General features: G+C 49.1%; 1 protein-coding gene across 2 annotated transcripts in view; it reads right to left on the minus strand.

Moving 5' to 3' along the window:
• SLC23A2 (solute carrier family 23 member 2) overlaps positions 1–18,582 on the minus strand; it is an 876,666-nt gene that overhangs the window by 194,492 nt on the left and 663,592 nt on the right. For both annotated transcript variants that reach the window (XM_078666639.1, XM_078666640.1), the window contains 2 exons: positions 3,711–3,799; positions 3,534–3,601 (listed from right to left, as the gene is read on the minus strand). In XM_078666639.1, the coding sequence (XP_078522765.1) occupies positions 3,534–3,601; positions 3,711–3,799 (157 nt within the window). The remainder of the gene's footprint in view (positions 1–3,533; positions 3,602–3,710; positions 3,800–18,582) is intronic.

Below are 18,582 nucleotides of genomic sequence, written 5' to 3' on the forward strand. Positions count from 1 at the left end.
CTGGAAGAAGCACTTTTAAACATGTCACACGTTAAACTGGCAAGTTATGTAGAAACCGCAAGTCAAACAAAACTATAAAATGCCTGTTTTCAAAGAAAGCAGGACTACTGCCTAATTCACCCAAAAAAGCCATGAGTTAGCAATTAAAATATTAAATCAGAGAGCAAATTACATCTTTTGAGCACGCTGTCACAAATACAAGCTCTTTGCCATGTCTCATCTGCAATCTAACAAAAGCACTATTTGAAGCTTCATCACCAAACCCTAATAGGAACAACAAATGGGACAATGTAATCATCTGCGAAAGGCAGACCACTCAAGCAGTGGCTAACCAAAAAAAACACATGAAAGCCAAAGACGGAAAGGTACTGACCTTAAGCCTGCTCTCGCCATTTCTCTTTATTTTAAATTCATTTGAGGAACTTATGACATGAGAACTTCTAGACAACTAAAGCAGTCTGTATTTATAAGCAAAAAACATCTGAGGCAAGCTGGAATAGGTTAACAAAATGTCTTTAAGTGGGTACTTTCAGTTTTTCACACCAGAAGCAGCTAACATATTCTGTGTTTACACTATGTCGAGGAGATTGGTGCTAGCACTGTGGCGACTAAATTGGCCACTGTGAATTTTCCAAAAGATTTGTTTTAAAACACATGAATAAATTTGACGTTTGAAGAATTCATCCCGGTCCTGATGAACCATGTAGCTTTCGATTTTCATGAGGTATTAAAAAACACAGCAAATATAGACCCTGATTGAACAACTGATTTTAAAACACCCATGTACACTGACAGGTAGTCTCACTCTATCTCAAGGTAGGGACTGGTTTTTATTGAGGTGGACCCCATGGTGCACAGGAGCTGATGGAGACTAGGACAGGCTGTTTAAAAATAAATATACAAGAGTAATATATTATGTAAAAAAATGTCCAGGAGCACCAACTAGCAAAGGAATCCTTCAAGGATAAGGGCTGGGCGCAAAAGCACTACAAAGATATTTTGGCGTTTTATTTGATTCCTAAGTCAGAAAGTCAAAAACTATCTTTACGACCCCCCCCCCCCCCCCCTCAAAAAAAAGACTCAGATGTCATTCACTGCTGAAAACCTTAAGCAGGGGGTTAATAATTTTGGGTCTTGGTTACAAGTGCTGGAATTATCAAAGATTCCTTAAGCAACCTTGGAAAGTAATCAGTTTCCAGAGGCAAGAATCGTTTTCATAAATATGGGAGGTCAACATCTTATTTGATGAGCAACAACGGTGTATATATATTTCAACACTTTGAGAAGTGTTCCCTCTAACCTCACACTTCACAGCTTCCAGAACTCCCAAACTCCCGAAAAATGGATATGGGGAATACCAAGAGGCACCATATCACCTTAATCCTCACAACTTTAAGTCACAAAGAGGCAGACTAGATATGGGTGGAGAAACTGGGAGTTGATTTGAATGAAATTGCATGAATGTGTCTCTTACCTTTTTCAGAAATCTTTCTTTAACCCAAAAAGTTTTCATTTAATAATACCCCTTTCGCCCACTTTATTCCCATAACATGTATCCCCTAAGTGCGGTCCACCTCACACAATGACTCCCTGAATCTCTCTGTATGCCTCACTTCCTGCCCACCTACTGAAGCTAAGACGAGCCTACAGAAGATTCCGCTCTTAATGCGAGTTTTCCTGTTCTGCCTCCCCATTTTCTCTTTTCATTTCGTTCTGGCATTCTTCGCTCCCCTGCACTTCAAAGCAGCCGGGATATAATAACATGAATAGAATAATAGCATATAGCACAACTTAACAATTTATCGGATTTAAATAGGAGTGAGTTGAAACATTACATAGTTTGTTTACGCAAATTGGCATTTCAGAATGCTTGGACTATGCTTTATTGCAGGCGTTCTTATGATTAAACAGTCATGACTTTAGTAGCAAGGGCAGAAAAGGCTTCTGGAGCTTCCCATTATTTATTTTGAATTAAAGGGCCGTTGATGGTTTTCTTCAACACTGAAGTAAAAAAACGTGCTTTCCTTTCACTTGACAAAAGGGTTTTGCGATTTCTAGGTACATAAGTTTTTATATACGTTTAATGCTATGGTTTTCTCACTCATTGAGGGTTGTTAATAACCAGTCTGGACTCTGTTACAAACTTTAGAAGTACAGAATGTATCCCTTGAAAAGGATGAAAAGCTAAGTAGGTTCTCCTGGATTTGAATTTGTGACCTGGAGATCACAAGATGTGCATATGTCAGAGGAAAGCGTTTACTCTGCTAAAAGGCTGTTCCCCTGCTATAATTTTTATTGACTTGCTCCACCTTCTCCCCAAGAATGCATTATGTATTTAATTACCTATGACTTGCTCCACCCTCTCCTCAAGAATGCATTATTCATTTAATTGACTATTCTCTGGAGTTGGCCTCAAGGACACGACAGACATATTTGGGTAATAAATACTTGCAAGCACCTTTCTGTGGTGGTACAGGTGATTTAAATGGGAGAATACTAAGGATTTGATGACGTCGCCCCACTCGCACAGGACAAACTTCGAATAACAAAAATAAAGGATGACAGAGGGCACAACTTTTGAATTTCCTGGTGAGAACTGTGTCCCCCATCTGAGCTGAAGAGGCCCTGACTATCTCTGAAAAGACGCGCGTGGGGGCACTGTATAGCAAAGATACGTGACGCTTCAGTTGCTAGGAGAAGGTGATGCCAAACCAAGGCATGCCCTTGTACTAATTGCCGGGTATGAGTCTTGCAGTTAGGCCTCTGGTGCTAACGTGAAGTGGGGATTTCAGCGCGATCCGAATACCGAGAAGCGTTGCTTGGAAAGCCTGCCTAGCCTGAAACGGCCTAGCCTGACGTGCCTGCCACAGCCACGGCACTCCTCCAGCCGCCACGCGCCTGCCACAGCCGCTGCACTCCTCCAGCCGTCACGCGCCTGCCACAGCCGCGGCACTCCTCCAGCCGCCACGCGCCTACCACAGCCGCTGCACTCGAACAGCGTCACGCGCCTGCCACAGCCGCTGCACTCGTACAGTGTCACGCGCCTGCCACAGCTGCTACACTCCCCCAGCCATCACGCGCCTGCCACAGCTGCTACACTCCTCCAGCCGTCACGCGCCTGCCACAGCCGCGGCACTGCTTCACTTCTCTAAATCTCGCAGTCGCCGACAACCCCTGCGATGTTGGTGGCAAAAGCATCTACGTGGGAACACAAGTAATTTGGCAACAATGAAGAAAGCCAGCGTCGTCCAGTCTGCCCATTTCTCTACAGCTAGAACAACCATGGAAGCACTCCAAATCGGATCCCGCTTACTAATTCGATACAAGTGCTGCCATGCAACTTTTCAACTCCTCTCTTTGCCCGTCCACCACCTTTGCTGGGAGATTGGAGGCATGCTTAAGTGCAGACATGCTTCGAATGTTATGATCTAATTTAGGAATTAGAATGGATGTCCCAAAAACCTCTCACATCATCACATGGTATCTAAGCACTTTGTAAATCCGGGATATCACTACTCTCTTTGAATAATTACCTCTCGTATTCTGGGGTACCAGATATCTTCAGTGTGCATCAGCTGTGTGCCATTCACCATGGATATATCTACAAAAAAATAAATTGTGTTGCTAAATTACTTTTATAATGCAAGTACTTTTCTTTTCGAAACTAGTAATTTTGCACAGTGCTAAGAGTGAGCAAAGTGTGGCATTACCTGTGGTGTTACACTTCCATTTGTCTAAAGCCAATATTGCTCGAGCCGGAGCCAGGAACGCAAAGGCACTAGCTTGGAACAAGGGTAACCTGTAAGGAAACATATACAAAACAGAGCTGAAAGTGAGCTTCAGAGGCAAACGTGACTAAACGCCGGGTAGTCATGAAGAAACTCGTGATAAACCCTAAGCATATTCCAATAAACAACAGGTTCGTGTGGCTAGCGCCCAGGCTGCCTGCAGATTACTGAAATGCAGGCTTCCACGATGGTTGCTTTGCTCTTTTCCAGTCAGGGCCTCTCCCTTGAAGTAGGGCCCAATCCCGAGAGCTTCGAGAAAGGACTGAAGGCTTAATCTTCGCGTAAAGTGAACACACAAGCACATGTGCGGGGTAGAAGTTGAGCACTAGAGGAAAATGTTACCACGTGAGGTGAGACTATCTTGTGGGCGAGGTGTACAAAAGCAGAAGTAAGAGTAGAAATCGAGCTCCGGAGCTAAAGTAACACATGCGCACGACTAACTTGTTTGTGTTAAGCACACGCACACCAACTCCACCCACCCCCCCCCAAACAAGGCAAAAGGAAGAAGCGCCCAATACATAAAGTGAGAATACAGACAACAGGACACATGTAGAGGGTACATTCGGGTAGACGGCATCTACACACGCTTTTCACAGAGTAGAGATCGTCTCCCCTGCCAAGAGGTTGGACCCCAAAGAAATATGCTGAAGTCGTCCCAGAGGAATTTTCAGACACCAGGGGCCCTATTACCTAAAAGGCACACTTTACCGGTTTGCGCCTGGCGCACCTTAAAATAGGTGCTCTGGGGGCAAGTGCGCTCTATTACATGGAGTTTGTTTTACAGGTTCCTAGAGGCCTTTCAGATTCCCTATCATTCAGCAGCTTGACTTCAAAGGGATTTCATTTCGCGGCCGCGTTTTTTCTGCCCCTGTTAGGCTCGTTTTTTTTGTGCCTTTGCCATCTTCTTTCATCACATATTCACCATCCTGACAAAATGCATCCACAGGCACAGACATTAATGGGTCACCCTCTTTTCGAACCTTTTATCTCCCTCTTAAAACTGTCCATTTGCTTTCAGCTTAAAGGGATCTCTCTCTCTTATACTCATGACTAACCCCCCTCCTACCCCCCCTCATCGGAAAGTCAACGGATTGTCAACTATGCTGATTGGTGGAGGGAGAGCTCATATTATACTGGCGTGTTTCTATTGCACGCTTTTCACTGTATTTCTTTCAACAAGTGTCCTGCCCATCCGTCCATCCGCAAGCAGCAGACATCCACAAGTGTCAGACATCACCAAGCATCAGACATCACCAAACGTCAGACATCCACAAGCATCAGACATCCACAAGCATCAGACATCCACAAGCATCAGACATCCACAAGCATCAGACATCCACAAGCATCAGACATCCACAAGCATCAGACATCCACAAGCATCAGACATCCACAAGCATCAGACATCCACAAGCATCAGACATCCACAAGCATCAGACATGCACAAGCGTCAGGCATGCACAAGCGTCAGGCATGCACAAGCGTCAGGCATGCACAAGCGTCAGGCATGCACAAGCGTCAGGCATGCACAAGCGTCAGGCATGCACAAGCGTCAGGCATCCAAAAGCATCAAGCATCCACAAGCAACAGACATCCACAAGCATCAGACATCCACAAGCATCAGACATCCACAAGCATCAGACATCCACAAGCGTCAGGCATCCAAAAGCATCAAGCATCCACATGCATCAAACATCCACAAGCAACATACATCCACAAACATCAGGCATCCACAAGCATCAGGCATCCAAAGGCGTCAGGCATCCACAAGCGTCAGGCATGCACAAGCGTCAGGCATCCACAAGCGTCAGGCATGCACAAACGTCAGACATCCACAAGCAACAGACATCCAGAAGCAACAGACATCCACAAGCAACAGACATCCACAAGCAACAGACATCCACAAGCGTCCGGCATCCACAAGCGTCCGGCATCCACAAGCGTCCGGCATCCACAAGCGTCCGGCATCCACAAGCGTCAGGCATCCGCAAGCGTCAGGCATCCGCAAGCGTCAGGCATCCGCAAGCGTCAGGCATCCGCAAGCGTCAGGCATCCGCAAGCGTCAGGCATCCGCAAGCGTCAGGCATCCGCAAGCGTCAGGCATCCGCAAGCGTCAGACATCCGAAAGCGTCAGACATCCGCAAGCGTCAGACATCCGCAGGCGTCAGACATCCGCAGGCGTCAGACATCCGCAGGCGTCAGACATCCGCAGGCGTCAGACATCCGCAAGCGTCAGACATCCGCAAGCGTCAGACATCCGCAAGCGTCAGACATCCGCAAGCATCAGGCGTCAGACATCCACAAGCGTCAGGCATCCACAAGTGTCAGGCATCCACAAGTGTCAGGCATCCACAAGTGTCAGACATCCACAAGTGTCAGACATCAGACTTTTATTTAAGTATTAATTATTTTAAAAAATTAAAAACCATTGTTATTTGTAATATCAATACATGTAAGTCACGTAAATACAACACATATTGCATTACAAATGCTATAGGTGTCACATTTGCGAAAGTTATAACTATTGGCATGGTAAATGACAAAGCTATTCATTTCGCTATTTTCAAAAACAAAACCTAAATAAAAAATTTGTCATTTACAATACCAATAGCTCAAACGTTCCTAATACGAGACCTATTGCATTGCAAATGCTTGTTTACAGTGCAGGCGTCAACCCTACCGCACTTTTAAGGGAGATTAGAGATCCCCTTGCAGGCAGGTGCAGTGAGTGACTGCACTCACCTGCAAGGGAATGTCTGAGGGGTCCATTGGACCCCCTTCTACCCTTCTAGAGGGCTGCCATCAGAGGGCTCACAGCAATGCGCCTGACAGCTTCTTTGCCTCTGCGCCCACATCAATAATATGGCAGAGGCGCAGAGGCAATGGGATTCCCTCATTTCTATGCAGCCATGCCTCCATGCAAATGAGGGAACACCCTCTTAAGATAGAGCTGGCACTTTATGTGCGCCAGCGTTATCGGTATTACAGAAGGAGATATATCAAGGGGAAACCTAAATTATACTTTAACTACTCCCACAACCCCCAGACTCGCAACAAAATATTATACATGAGGCTGCTAGCCCTACCAATCTTCGACTTTAACCCACAGTGGGCTCGGTGGAACGAGCAGCCCATTTGCAGGTTTTGCAACTATATATATGAGTCCTGGCTCCACCTGCTTTGCTGTTGCCCATTCTTTGCCACCGAACGACGTCGCCTACTGATCCCCGTCTTTCGGGAACAATCACTGAGACACTGTAGTGAAGCATCGACTTTGTGCTTTAGTAACAATTCAGCCCAGGCCTTAGCAAGAGCTGGGAAGTTTGTCAATATCATTTTAACTGCACTGCATAAACGCCTAGCATTAAGAACCTGATCATGTTTTTATATATTTTAAAATTTTAATCGAACACGCATTACTCTGTTTGTACATTACGGTTTTTATTAACTGTATAATAAAGATAAGATACAGAAGGAGATCCACAAGCGTCTGCGGCCATTTCTGTAAATACCAAAGTTCCAAGTGGGCACAAACGCCCGTTGCACCCCCGGGCACTTCCATAATACAGCCCCAGGAGGCATTTGGCAGCGCCTGCAGGTTGCCTGCTTTTATTCCGAGCAGCAATGTGTAGGGGAGTGGGCTTTGTTATTTTAAATTCCAGCTGAGCCCAAAACAAAGGGCAAAGTTAAGGGACCAGCATGCCTCCTTTTGTTCGAGTATCCTGGCTAGGAGATATCTGGCATCTCACATCTAGCTGCAAATGCAATGGAAGGGAACGAAAGGCTCACACATAGCGTGTTACTACTTCACAGGTACTTAAGAGAGGTATGCTTTTAACTATGTTCAGTCCTGTATATAAGGCATATGCATGCACTGTAAGAATGCCAGATGAGCAAGTCTGTCCCAGTATTTACACAAATAATTTAAATACCATTATTTTGTTTTATTTCTTTTATTGCGCTACTCATTCAAATCAAGGGCATCAGAGCTCTTGACATCATACGTACACACTATACAGTGACAATAAATTATATGTAAATGAAAGAAAAATGGACCATAGACCAAAACTGGATGTCGCACTCTCACTGTTATCTCTCCAAAGAGAATTTATAAAAGAAAGAGTCTGTTTGGAAATGTGTACACTCCCTGTAAACACCCTCTGCCTAAAGAAGGCCAACCTAGGTTAGGGAAAACAGATAAATATAGAAAACAGTGGGGAATGAATATGCTACTTACCAGTATGCATCTGTTCTTGGCATGTAGGGCTGCTAACATTCATATCTTTTGCATTAGATCGCCGCCTAGTGTTGGGTCCGGATGATCGCACATTGTTGTCCTGGAAGAGTCTTCGAAGTATCCTGAGATAGGTGGCTCCTCCCCTGGACTACAGTGCGCATGGGCATCGGCTCCATCCCCAGATTGTTTTTAGCCATTGTGGCAGAGATGGAGTGCAAAGTGTAAAGGATGTCCATGCTAATGATTGAATGCAAGAGTATGTCTGCAGCTGCGACAGGCACCGGGGAGGAGGGTGGGCGATATGAATGTTAGCAGCCCTACATGCCAAGAACAGATGCATACTGGTAAGTAGCATATTCAGTTCGAGGCATGTGGGCTGCTGAATTCATTTCTTTTGCATAGAATATATAGCAGTCCCTCCATTAGCGGCGGTTGCCCGTGCCAGCTGCAGAAACTTGAAAAAGTGTTTTGAGAACAGCCTGCCCAACAGCTGCCTGCTGTTTGGAATGCACATCAACACAGTAGTGTTTTGTAAAGGTATGTGGTGTAACCCATGTGGCTGCTCTACAAATGTCCTCTAAAGGAATGTTCCCCAGGAAAGCCATGGATGCCCCCAATTTGCGTGTGGAGTGCGCCCTTGGGGGTATTGTTAAGGTGCGTTTAGCCTTTTGATAGCAGATCTGGATGCACTTAACAATCCATCTGGCTATTCCTGCTTTGGAAATAGGGTTGCCCTTGTGCTGTGGCGAGAAGGCAACAAAAAGTTGTTTTGTTTTCCTAAAGTGTTGTGTCCTGTCAATATAGTACATCAACGCCCTCCTAACATCCAAAGTATGAAGCATTCTTTCCGCCACCGTTTGTGGGTTTTGGAAGAATGCAGGCAAGTCAATAGTTTGGTTGAGATGAAACTGTGACACCACCTTCGGAAGGAATTTGGGGTTAGTACGTAGTACCACCCTATTTGGATGAATTTGTATGAATGGCTCTTGGATTGTGAGCGCTTGCAGCTCACTGACACGTCTCAGTGACATAATAGCAATAAGGAAAGCTACTTTCCACGTTAGGAACTGGAGTTCACACGAGTGTAGTGGCTCAAAAGGTGGTCCCATCAGCCTGGTGAGGACCACATTGAGGTTCCACACCGGAGCTGGCGGTGTTCTTGGGGGAATGACTCGTTTCAGACCTTCAAGGAAGGCCTTAATGGCAGGCACTCTGAAGACAGAGAGATGTTGCCTGTTCTGAAGATAAGCTGCTATGGCGGATAGATGTATCCGAATGGAAGTGTAGGCTAGATTGCATTTGTAAAGATGTAACAGATAGCAAATGATGTTAGGGATAGATGCATCTAGCGGGTTTATGTTATTGGCTGTACAGTGAAGGACGAAACGCTTCCATTTTGCAGCATAGCATGCTCTGGTAGTCGGCTTTCTTGCCTCCTTGATGATGTCCATGCATTCTGGAGGTAGGTGAAGGTAGCCAAACTCTAGGACTTCAGGAGCCAGATCGCCAGGTTGAGCTGTTGCGGATCTGGATGCTGAATGTCTCCATGGTTCTGCGTCAAAAGCCTGGGCGTGAGGCGCAGCCTTTGGTGCGGCACCACCGAGAGTTCCAGAAACGTGGTGTACCATGCTTGGCGTGCCCACGTTGGAGCAACTAGGATGAGTGTCAGCGAGTGCTGCCTTAGTTTTCTTGCCACCAGCGGTATCAGAGGGGCTGGTGGAAAAGCGTACGCAAATCTGCCTGACCAGTTCATCCATATCGCATTCCCCTGCGACTGTGGGTGAGGGAACCTGGCGGCAAAGTGTTGGCATTTTGCGTTTTCGTTTGTGGCAAACAGGTCTATCTCCGGATGACCCCACTGCTGGAAGTACGGGCGGAGTACTGATGGGTGTAACTCCCACTCGTGCATTTGATGGCTGTATCTGCTGAGCAGATCCGCCATCTGATTGTCCTTGCCCAGGGAGGTGTTCTGCCATGAGGAAAATGTTCCTCTGAATGGCCCACTTCCACATGCTCTGAGCCAGCTGAGACAGCTGTGGCGAGTGGGTGCCTCCCTGCTTTTGAATGTAGTACATCGCTGTCATGTTGTCCGTCCGGACGAACACTACCTTGTTGCACAGATGTACATTGAAGGACTTGAGCGCCATGAAGATTGCCATCAGTTCCAGATAGTTGATGTGCATCTTCTGTTGCTGCGTCGTCCATAGTCCCTGCACTGTGTAATTGAGCAGGTGAGCTCCCCATCCTTGGAGAGATGCGTCCGTTGTCAGGATAATCTGTGGCACTGGCTCTTGGAACAGTCGGCCCTTGCAAAGGTTGTGTGGATTCCACCAATGCAGAGTCGTACGCCCGACTGGTAACCAACACTAGGTCTGTCAATTGTCCCTGAGCCTGTGTCCACTGATTTGCTAAGCACTCCTGGAGCGGACGCATATGTAAACGTGCGTGAGGGACTATGAAGATGCAGGAGGCCATCATGCCAATCAACTGCATGAACACTCTCGCTGGAAGCGAGTGTTGTGGTCTGAACTTTTGGATCAGAGACTGCATGCTGTCTATCCTGACCTGGTTTGGCTGAGCCATGGCCGTCAGGGTATTGATCGTCGCGCCAAGAAACTGCCGGACATGTGCCGGCTGAAGGTGCGACTTTGGGTAGTTCAACGAGAAGCCCAGATCGTGAAGGAGGTGAATGGTAGTCGACATGTCCGCGGCGCACTGTTGTTCCGACTTGGCTTGAACTAGCCAGTCGTCTAGGTAGGGGTAGACATGGATGTTCTGCCTCCTGAGGTGCGCCGCTACTGTCGCCAGACACTTGGTAAACACTCTTGGGGCTGTGGTCACACCGAAGGGTAGGACTTTGAACTGATAATGCCTGCCTTGGATAGTGAATCTGAGGTATTTTCTGTGGGATGGGTGTAGTGGTATGTGGAAATAAGCATCCTTGAGGTCTAAGGTGACCGCCTGGATTCTGTCCGGAACGGTTGCTCCCCCACGCTCCCTGCTCGATCTATCTGCAGCCCTTACAGCCCGCAGCTGAAGCCTCTTGCACCCTCGACCTCCCGACTGCTCCTGGTATCGTAGCCTCAGATCGCATAGTAGCGCTTTGAAGCTCTCACTCTGGAAGCGCTTTAAAAACCTAATTGTATCATCTGCCTCGCGCTCTGTGCATAGTCGCGCTTTGAAGCTCCTGCAGCGCCTTGAAAACTGCAGTGTACCATCTGCCTCACGCTCTGTGCTTCTTTCACTAGACTAATTGCGCTTTGAATATCATTAGCGTGTAGCGCTTAGGAATCCCAACTGTGCTCATTGAATTAGCGCTGTGTATTTTCTCTTTACATCTGTGTTGTGTAACGCTTCCAAGGTTGGTTGCTCTGTGGATAGCGCTTTAAGTGTACACATTGTGCAGGATTTAAGTGCCCTTGATCGCTTGCTGGCGAGCATTGTATTGTGCCTTCGCTGTTTGTTTTCACTTTCATCCCTCCATTTTGTGTTTTGCTCTCCCCTGACCCGCCTCTCTGATCCCGCCTCCCTGCTGACCCTCCCACGCTCCGCCCCCTCCACTGTCCATTTATGTCAGATGGTCCCACGCGCAGCGTCCACGCGCTACGGCCTCGCCGAAGGTGCGCCAAAGGTAAGCCAGTCTACGCCCGTCCGCGCCTGGACCGCGCCCAGCGCCAGAGCCCCTGGTCCTCGTAATGCCCACCCCTCCCGCATTACTTACGATGTCACCACCCTCCTAGCCCTTAACCCTGGCCGCTCCCCCATCTGCGTCCAAGCTGCTCCTGGACACACCCATGGACCCTTTTCCTGCTACTCCTGCAAGTTCGACGGCACCAAGAACAACTCCTCATCTACGAACACACAACAGATTTCCGATCCCAACCACCTACAATGCTTCCTGCTCAACACCCGCTCGGTCCACAGACACGCCATTGACCTCTGGAATCTACTCGACACCATCTCTCCGGACGTCGCTTTCCTAACAGAAACATGGATGAATGCCTCTTCAGCCCCAGACATCACCATTGCCATCCCGGAAGGCTATAAGATCATTCGCAAGGACCGTACCGGCCACACAGGAGGAGGCATCGCTATCGTCTATAAGAAATCCATCCGCATCTCAACCAGCTCAGACGTCAATCTCGCCAACTCTGAACACCTTCACTTCCAGATCCACATCGACCCCAAGACCACACTCAGAGGCACCCTCCTTTACAGGCCACCAGGACCCCGCGCACAATTTAGTGAAGACATCACGGACTTCATCACTCCACACGCGCTCCCCTCCGAGGACTACATCCTTTTGGGAGACCTCAACTTTCACCTTGAAAAGAACAACGACCGCAACACCACCACCCTCTTGGACAACCTCGCTAACCTCGGACTTAAACAACTTGTCACTACCCCCACCCACATCGCAGGTCACACACTCGACCCTATCTTCACCTCCAGCAAGCATGTTTCCTTCAGCCACACCACAGCTCTCCTTTGGACTGACCACAGCTGCGTTCACTTCACCTACAACAAGCCCACACCCAACAACCACCCCCAACCCACTCTGCAAAGAAACTGGAACAAAATCACCATCGACCAGATCTCCTCATCGCTTCTTCAAAAGCCCCCCGCCCACTCCTCAAACCCAGACCAAGCAGCCACCAACCTCACCCAATGGTTATCCAACAGCGCCGACATCCTAGCACCACTGAAAAAACGACAAATCAAACTAGGCAGCAAGAAGGCCTCCTGGTTCAACGATGATCTTAAGAAATCCAAGAAACTCTGTCGCTCCCTCGAGAAGGCCTGGAAAAAAGACCCAACCACCAGCACCAAGGACGCCTTCAAAAACGCCACCCGCATACACCACCAACTAATCCGAAATGCCAAGAAAGCAGCCTTCAAGGACCGTCTAGACAACAACACCCACAACAGCAAGGAATTATTCAACATCGTCAAGGAATTTACCAACCCCTCAGCCAACTCCAACGACATCACCCCCTCCCAAGCCCTCTGCGACTCCCTAGCCTCATTCTTCCACAACAAAATTGCAGACATCCACAACAGCTTCGACAACCAACCCGAAGACCAACCCACCCAATCCCCTGCAGGACCCCCACCCCCCCTGAACATCCTCAATGACTGGAAGCCAATCTCCACTGAGGACACCATCCGTCTGATGAACTCTATCCACTCTGGATCCCCCACAGACCCTTGCCCTCACCACATCTTTAACAAAGCAGACTCCATTATTGCACCGCACCTCCGAGACGTCATCAACTGCTCCCTCAACTCCGCAACCTTCCCGGAAAGCTGGAAACATGCCGAACTCAGCGCCCTCCTGAAGAAACCCACAGCTGACCCCACCGAACTCAAAAACTATCGCCCTATCTCACTCCTTCCATTCCCGGCCAAAGTCATCGAGAAAGCTGTCAACAACCAGCTCGCCGCATTCCTCGAAACCAACAAATCCCTCGACTCCTCACAATCCGGCTTCCGAGCCAAGCACAGCACCGAAACCGCCCTCATCGCAGCAACAGACGACATTCGAACTCTACTGGACAATGGAGACACAGTCGCCCTCATCCTCCTCGACCTCTCCGCAGCCTTCGACACAGTCTGCCATAGCACCCTTCTACAGCGCCTCAAAAACATCGGAATCCAAGGAAAAGCACTGGAATGGATCACCTCGTTCCTCTCCGGAAGAACCCAGAGAGTCCGCCTTCCACCATTCAAGTCAGAGGCCACTGAAGTCATCTGCGGCGTACCCCAAGGGTCCTCACTCAGTCCCACCCTCTTCAACGTTTACATGAGCCCCCTCGCGGCCATCGCACGCCAACATAACCTCAACATCATCTCCTACGCCGACGACACTCAACTGATCCTATCACTCACCAGAGACCCTAACACGGCCAAAACCAACCTACACGAAGGAATGCAAGAAGTAGCCGAATGGATGAAGCACAGCCGTCTGAAACTGAACTCAGACAAAACAGAAGTCCTCATCTTAGGTACCTCCCCCTCCGCCTGGGACGACTCTTGGTGGCCAGAGGCCCTTGGAAAAGCACCCATCCTGACGGACCACGCACGGAACCTGGGCGTCATCCTAGATTCCTCACTCTCGATGAACAGACAAGTCAACGCCGTTTCTTCATCTTGCTTCAACATTCTTCGCATGCTCAAAAAAACATTTCGCTGGATCCCTACCGAAACTAGAAAAACAGTCACCCACGCTCTGGTCACGAGCCGACTGGACTACGGAAACACCCTCTACGCCGGCACCACCGCAAAACTCCAGAAAAAACTACAACGCATCCAGAACGCCTCAGCCAGGCTCATATTAGACATCCCGCGTAAAGAACACATCTCTGATCACCTGAAAAACCTCCACTGGCTCCCCGTCAATAAGAGGATCACTTTCCGACTCCTAACCCACGCACACAAAGCACTCTACGAAATCGGACCCGAATGCCTCAACACACGACTATCCTTCTACACCCCCTCCCGCCAGCTACGATCCTCCAACCAAGCCCTTGCCACTGTACCTCGCATCAACAAAACCACCATGGGAGGTAGATCCTTCTCCTACCTAGCAGCTAAAACTTGGAACTCACTTCCCACTCACCTTCGCCTTACTCAGAACCACCTAGCATTCAGAAAGCAACTCAAAACGTGGATATTCGACAAGTAACTCCCCACCCTTCTACAAGCGCCTTGAGACCCTCTGGGTATGTAGCGCGCTATATAAATCGTTTGACTTGACTTGACTTGACTAAGGTTGCTAAGAAGTCCCCTTGTTTTAACAAGGGAAGAATCTGTTGCAGTGTAAGCATATGGAAATGTTCTGACAGTATATACAGGTTGAGGGGACGCAGATCCAGAATGGGTCTGAGAGATCCGTCCTTCTTTGGAATAAGGAAGTACAGGGAATATACCCCTGTGCCTTCCTCCTCCACTGGCACGAGCTCGATTGCGCCTTTTTGCAGCATCACCACTACTTCTTGCTGCAATAAGTGCAAGTGCTCTGCGGACATAGGCCGTTGCCTTGGTGGAATGTTGGGTGGAGTGGACTTTAACTCTAGACAATAACCGTACTGGACAAGTTGTCGTACCCACCTGTCTGTGGTGGTGTTTGTCCAGACTGGCAGGAACTGCTGGAGTCTCCCCCCGACAGGTGTTAAATGGTCGGGGGGCAGTGACAGAGAGTCACTGTTTGTTTGGGACAGAGGAACGGGAGTTGTTGTTTCCTCTGCCACGTCCTCTGGTGCTGTTTCCTCGTTAACCCCCTTTATTCTGCTTGGGGTACGAGGACTGTGCCCCACCTCTGGAGAACTGTGACTGTTGACCCATCTGTCCTCTGGTGACTCCACGTGCACCTGAGCGACGAAAAGTGTTGCCCCGGAATTGTTGTGATTGTAGGGCCCCCATAGACTTAGCAGTTTCGTTGTCTTTATTAATTTTTTCGAGGGTGGTGTCAACATCAGGACCAAACAGTCTATCAGGATTGACGGGCTGATTGAGTATGGTTGTTTGAATGTCTGGTTTAAACCCTGATATGCGTAGCCACGCTTGTCGTCTCAGCATGACGCTAGTGTTAATAGCCCTAGCTGCTGTGTCTGCGGCATCAAGTGCACACTTTATGGCTGCGTTTGAGATGAGTTTGACCTCCTCTATAAGCAGTTTGGTACCCTCTTGAAACTGCGGAGGCAGGTGTTGTAAAACTTGCTCTAGGGTGTCGTAATGCGCCCTATCATAACGTGCCAATAGCGCCTGTGCATTCGCAATACGCCAGAAATTGGCAGCCTGCGCAGCTACCCTTTTGCCCCCTGCCTCCAGCACTTTAGACTCCTTGTCCGGGGGAGGAGCTTCACCCGTCGTCTGGGAGTTTGCCCTTTTGCGGGCATTTGCGACCACAAGAGAGTCAAGTGGCAACTGTCCCCGAATGTATGCAGGGTCCACAGGTGCTGGTCTGTATTTCTTCTCGATGCGTGGATTGACCACCCTCGCCCTGGTAGGCTCTTTAAAGATGTCCGCAGCATGCTTAAGGACACCTTTGAGCATAGGCAGTGTCTTTACTGTCCTTTCAGAGACTGAAAAAGTGTCAAATAGAAAGTCCTCCTCCACTGGGTCAGCATGCATGTCCACATCATGATTAGCAGCTGCCCGTTCAATGAGTGCATGAAAACCTGCAGAGTCTTCTGTTGGGGATGCACGTGCACTGAAAGGCTGTGGGTCCTGCCCCACATTCTGGGTGCCTTGGTCACCTATGTCGTCATAGGAATCTTGCTGTGCATCAGGTTAATTGATGGGGAAAGTGTATTGGTCATCTTCTCCATATTCCTCTCCCTCAGAGTGGTCGGGGGAAGGTGTTGGGCTCCTTCTAGGAGGAGGCTGGATAGGTTCAATCAGGGCTGAAGCGTCCTGTGCAAGCCTTTTCTTCTTCAGTGGCATAACATAGGAGTCCACTGGTTGGGAAGTGATCTTCCTTTTGTAAAGGGTCAGTTTGCCCGTGTCTGCGTCGATAAAACGCTCAGAATCTTCTCCTGAGTCGAGTAGTCGACCCGAAACTGCTGCAGACGTGGACGATTCCGATGTCTTTGGCGCCATCTTTGGCGTAAAGGCCTTTGGTGCCTCTTTTGGCGGCAGAAGGAAGAGAAGTTTACCAGCAGGCTTTGCCGGCATGTCCATCGTCTTCTGGTGCGACGGCGTCGGAGCCGACGTCGCAGAGGCCTTATCCCGAATTCTCTGGAGTGAAGAGACGATGAGGGACGCGTCACTCACAGCGGCACTTGGCGCCGACGAGGAGGCCTTCACCTTGCCTTCGGATCCGACGTCTTGTGGGCCCTTCGGAGTCTTAGACGTCGATGCTGCAGCCGTAGACGCAGAGTCCTTGGACCGATGTGTTGAGCTTCCGCCCTTCGATCCGTGTGATTTTGCAGGCTCCGTTTCAACCACGCGTCCGACTAACGACGTCCCAGTCGGTACCGGAGTCTTGTCGCTGACTTTGGCGGACTTTGACGGCGTCGTACCGGTCGACCCGTGCCGGACGACCTTCTTAGAGGACGCCTCCTCTGCCGACGACTTCGACACTGTCGAATCGACAGTTTTCTTTGACTTCTGTGGACCAGAGGCCGACGGAGTCGATGAGGTAGCAGGTTTCGTCGTTTTTGGTGGAACGACCGCCATCTTAGGTACGCTCGAATCCGTTAGTTTCGGTTTCGTTTTCGTGTCGGCCATTTTAGGTGTAGTCGATACCGTTGGTTTCAGTTTCGGTTTCGATACGGGCTGCGTAGCAAGTATGTCCGTGGCCGGGCCTGAAGGCGGGGCCGTGGCTTGCGGTACGGGGTCTTGGGTAAGGCCGGGTGGCGATCCCGTGACCCGAGCCTGATCCGCGTAACCTTCGGGGCATAGCTCATCCCCTGAGCTATCTTCCGCGGCCCCATAAACTTCTTCGACGTCCCCTACCTCATCGACGTATTCAAGGCCTTGACCCACGACTCCGTCGTCGTCTTCCGGATCCGCCTCGACCTCCGTCGCGGGCGGTGAGATTTGAAGATGATGGCTCAGGCCCTCTTCTTCTTGGTCGCCGAAGATGTTCTCTGGATCCGGGGCCGCTTGTCTGGCCTCAAGGCGCACCGCGCGCCGAAGCTTGAGCGTTTTCTTTGACCTGAATCTGGAGCAGGCCATACAGGTGTCCTCGTTATGGTCTGGCGAAAGGCATTTGTTACAGACCGGGTGCACGACGATATGTGGGTATTTGGACCCACAGAGGGGACAGTATTTAAACGGGCTCCGCTCCATGCTTAAAAGTTGCGGTCGTGTTGCGATGAGAAGGCCTCGATGTCCGAAGAGTGATACGACTCCGTAGAATCCGACTCAAAGAGACGGAAGAACTCGAGACCGTACGCAAACAATACCGACGTAATGAAAGTAAGGCCTTTTGGCCGTAAAAAAGCTAGTTTTCTCGGTTCCGACAGACGTCGAGACCGCATCCGAACCCAATGGCGGAAAAAAACAATCTGGGGATGGAGCCGATGCCCATGCGCACTGTAGTCCAGGGGAGGAGCCACCTATCTCAGGATACTTCGAAGACTCTTCCAGGACAACAATGTGCGATCATCCGGACCCAACACTAGGCGGCGATCTAATGCAAAAGATATGAATTTAGCAGCCCACATGCCTCGAACCTACTTTTACAATGTCTATTTTAGTGCAAAGTGTATCCACAAGATTCCAGAGGTCATTATAAATCTTCTCTTTATTGTTGCTTCATGAATATGTGCCAAGGAAAACCAGCCAACGTGCTTCGTCCACTAAAACCGGACTTCTTCAGGGCACAGAATATTTAAGAATCAATTCATCATCCAAAGGTCTAGATCTAGGTTTGTCCAATGTTAGTCTCAGGAATAGAAATAAAATTCCTGCCACGAAGGGCACAATTGATTCATGGATGGTTCATATCATCACACTGACGCGGCCAACACGTGTTTCATCTTGGGAAAATCACCCATCGACTTCCTCAAGGGCATAACGTCACACACTGTTTCAGTTTCTTTTCCGGACACG

Source organism: Lissotriton helveticus, chromosome 11 (assembly GCF_964261635.1).
Source record: "Lissotriton helveticus chromosome 11, aLisHel1.1, whole genome shotgun sequence".
NCBI lineage: Eukaryota > Metazoa > Chordata > Amphibia > Caudata > Salamandridae > Lissotriton > Lissotriton helveticus.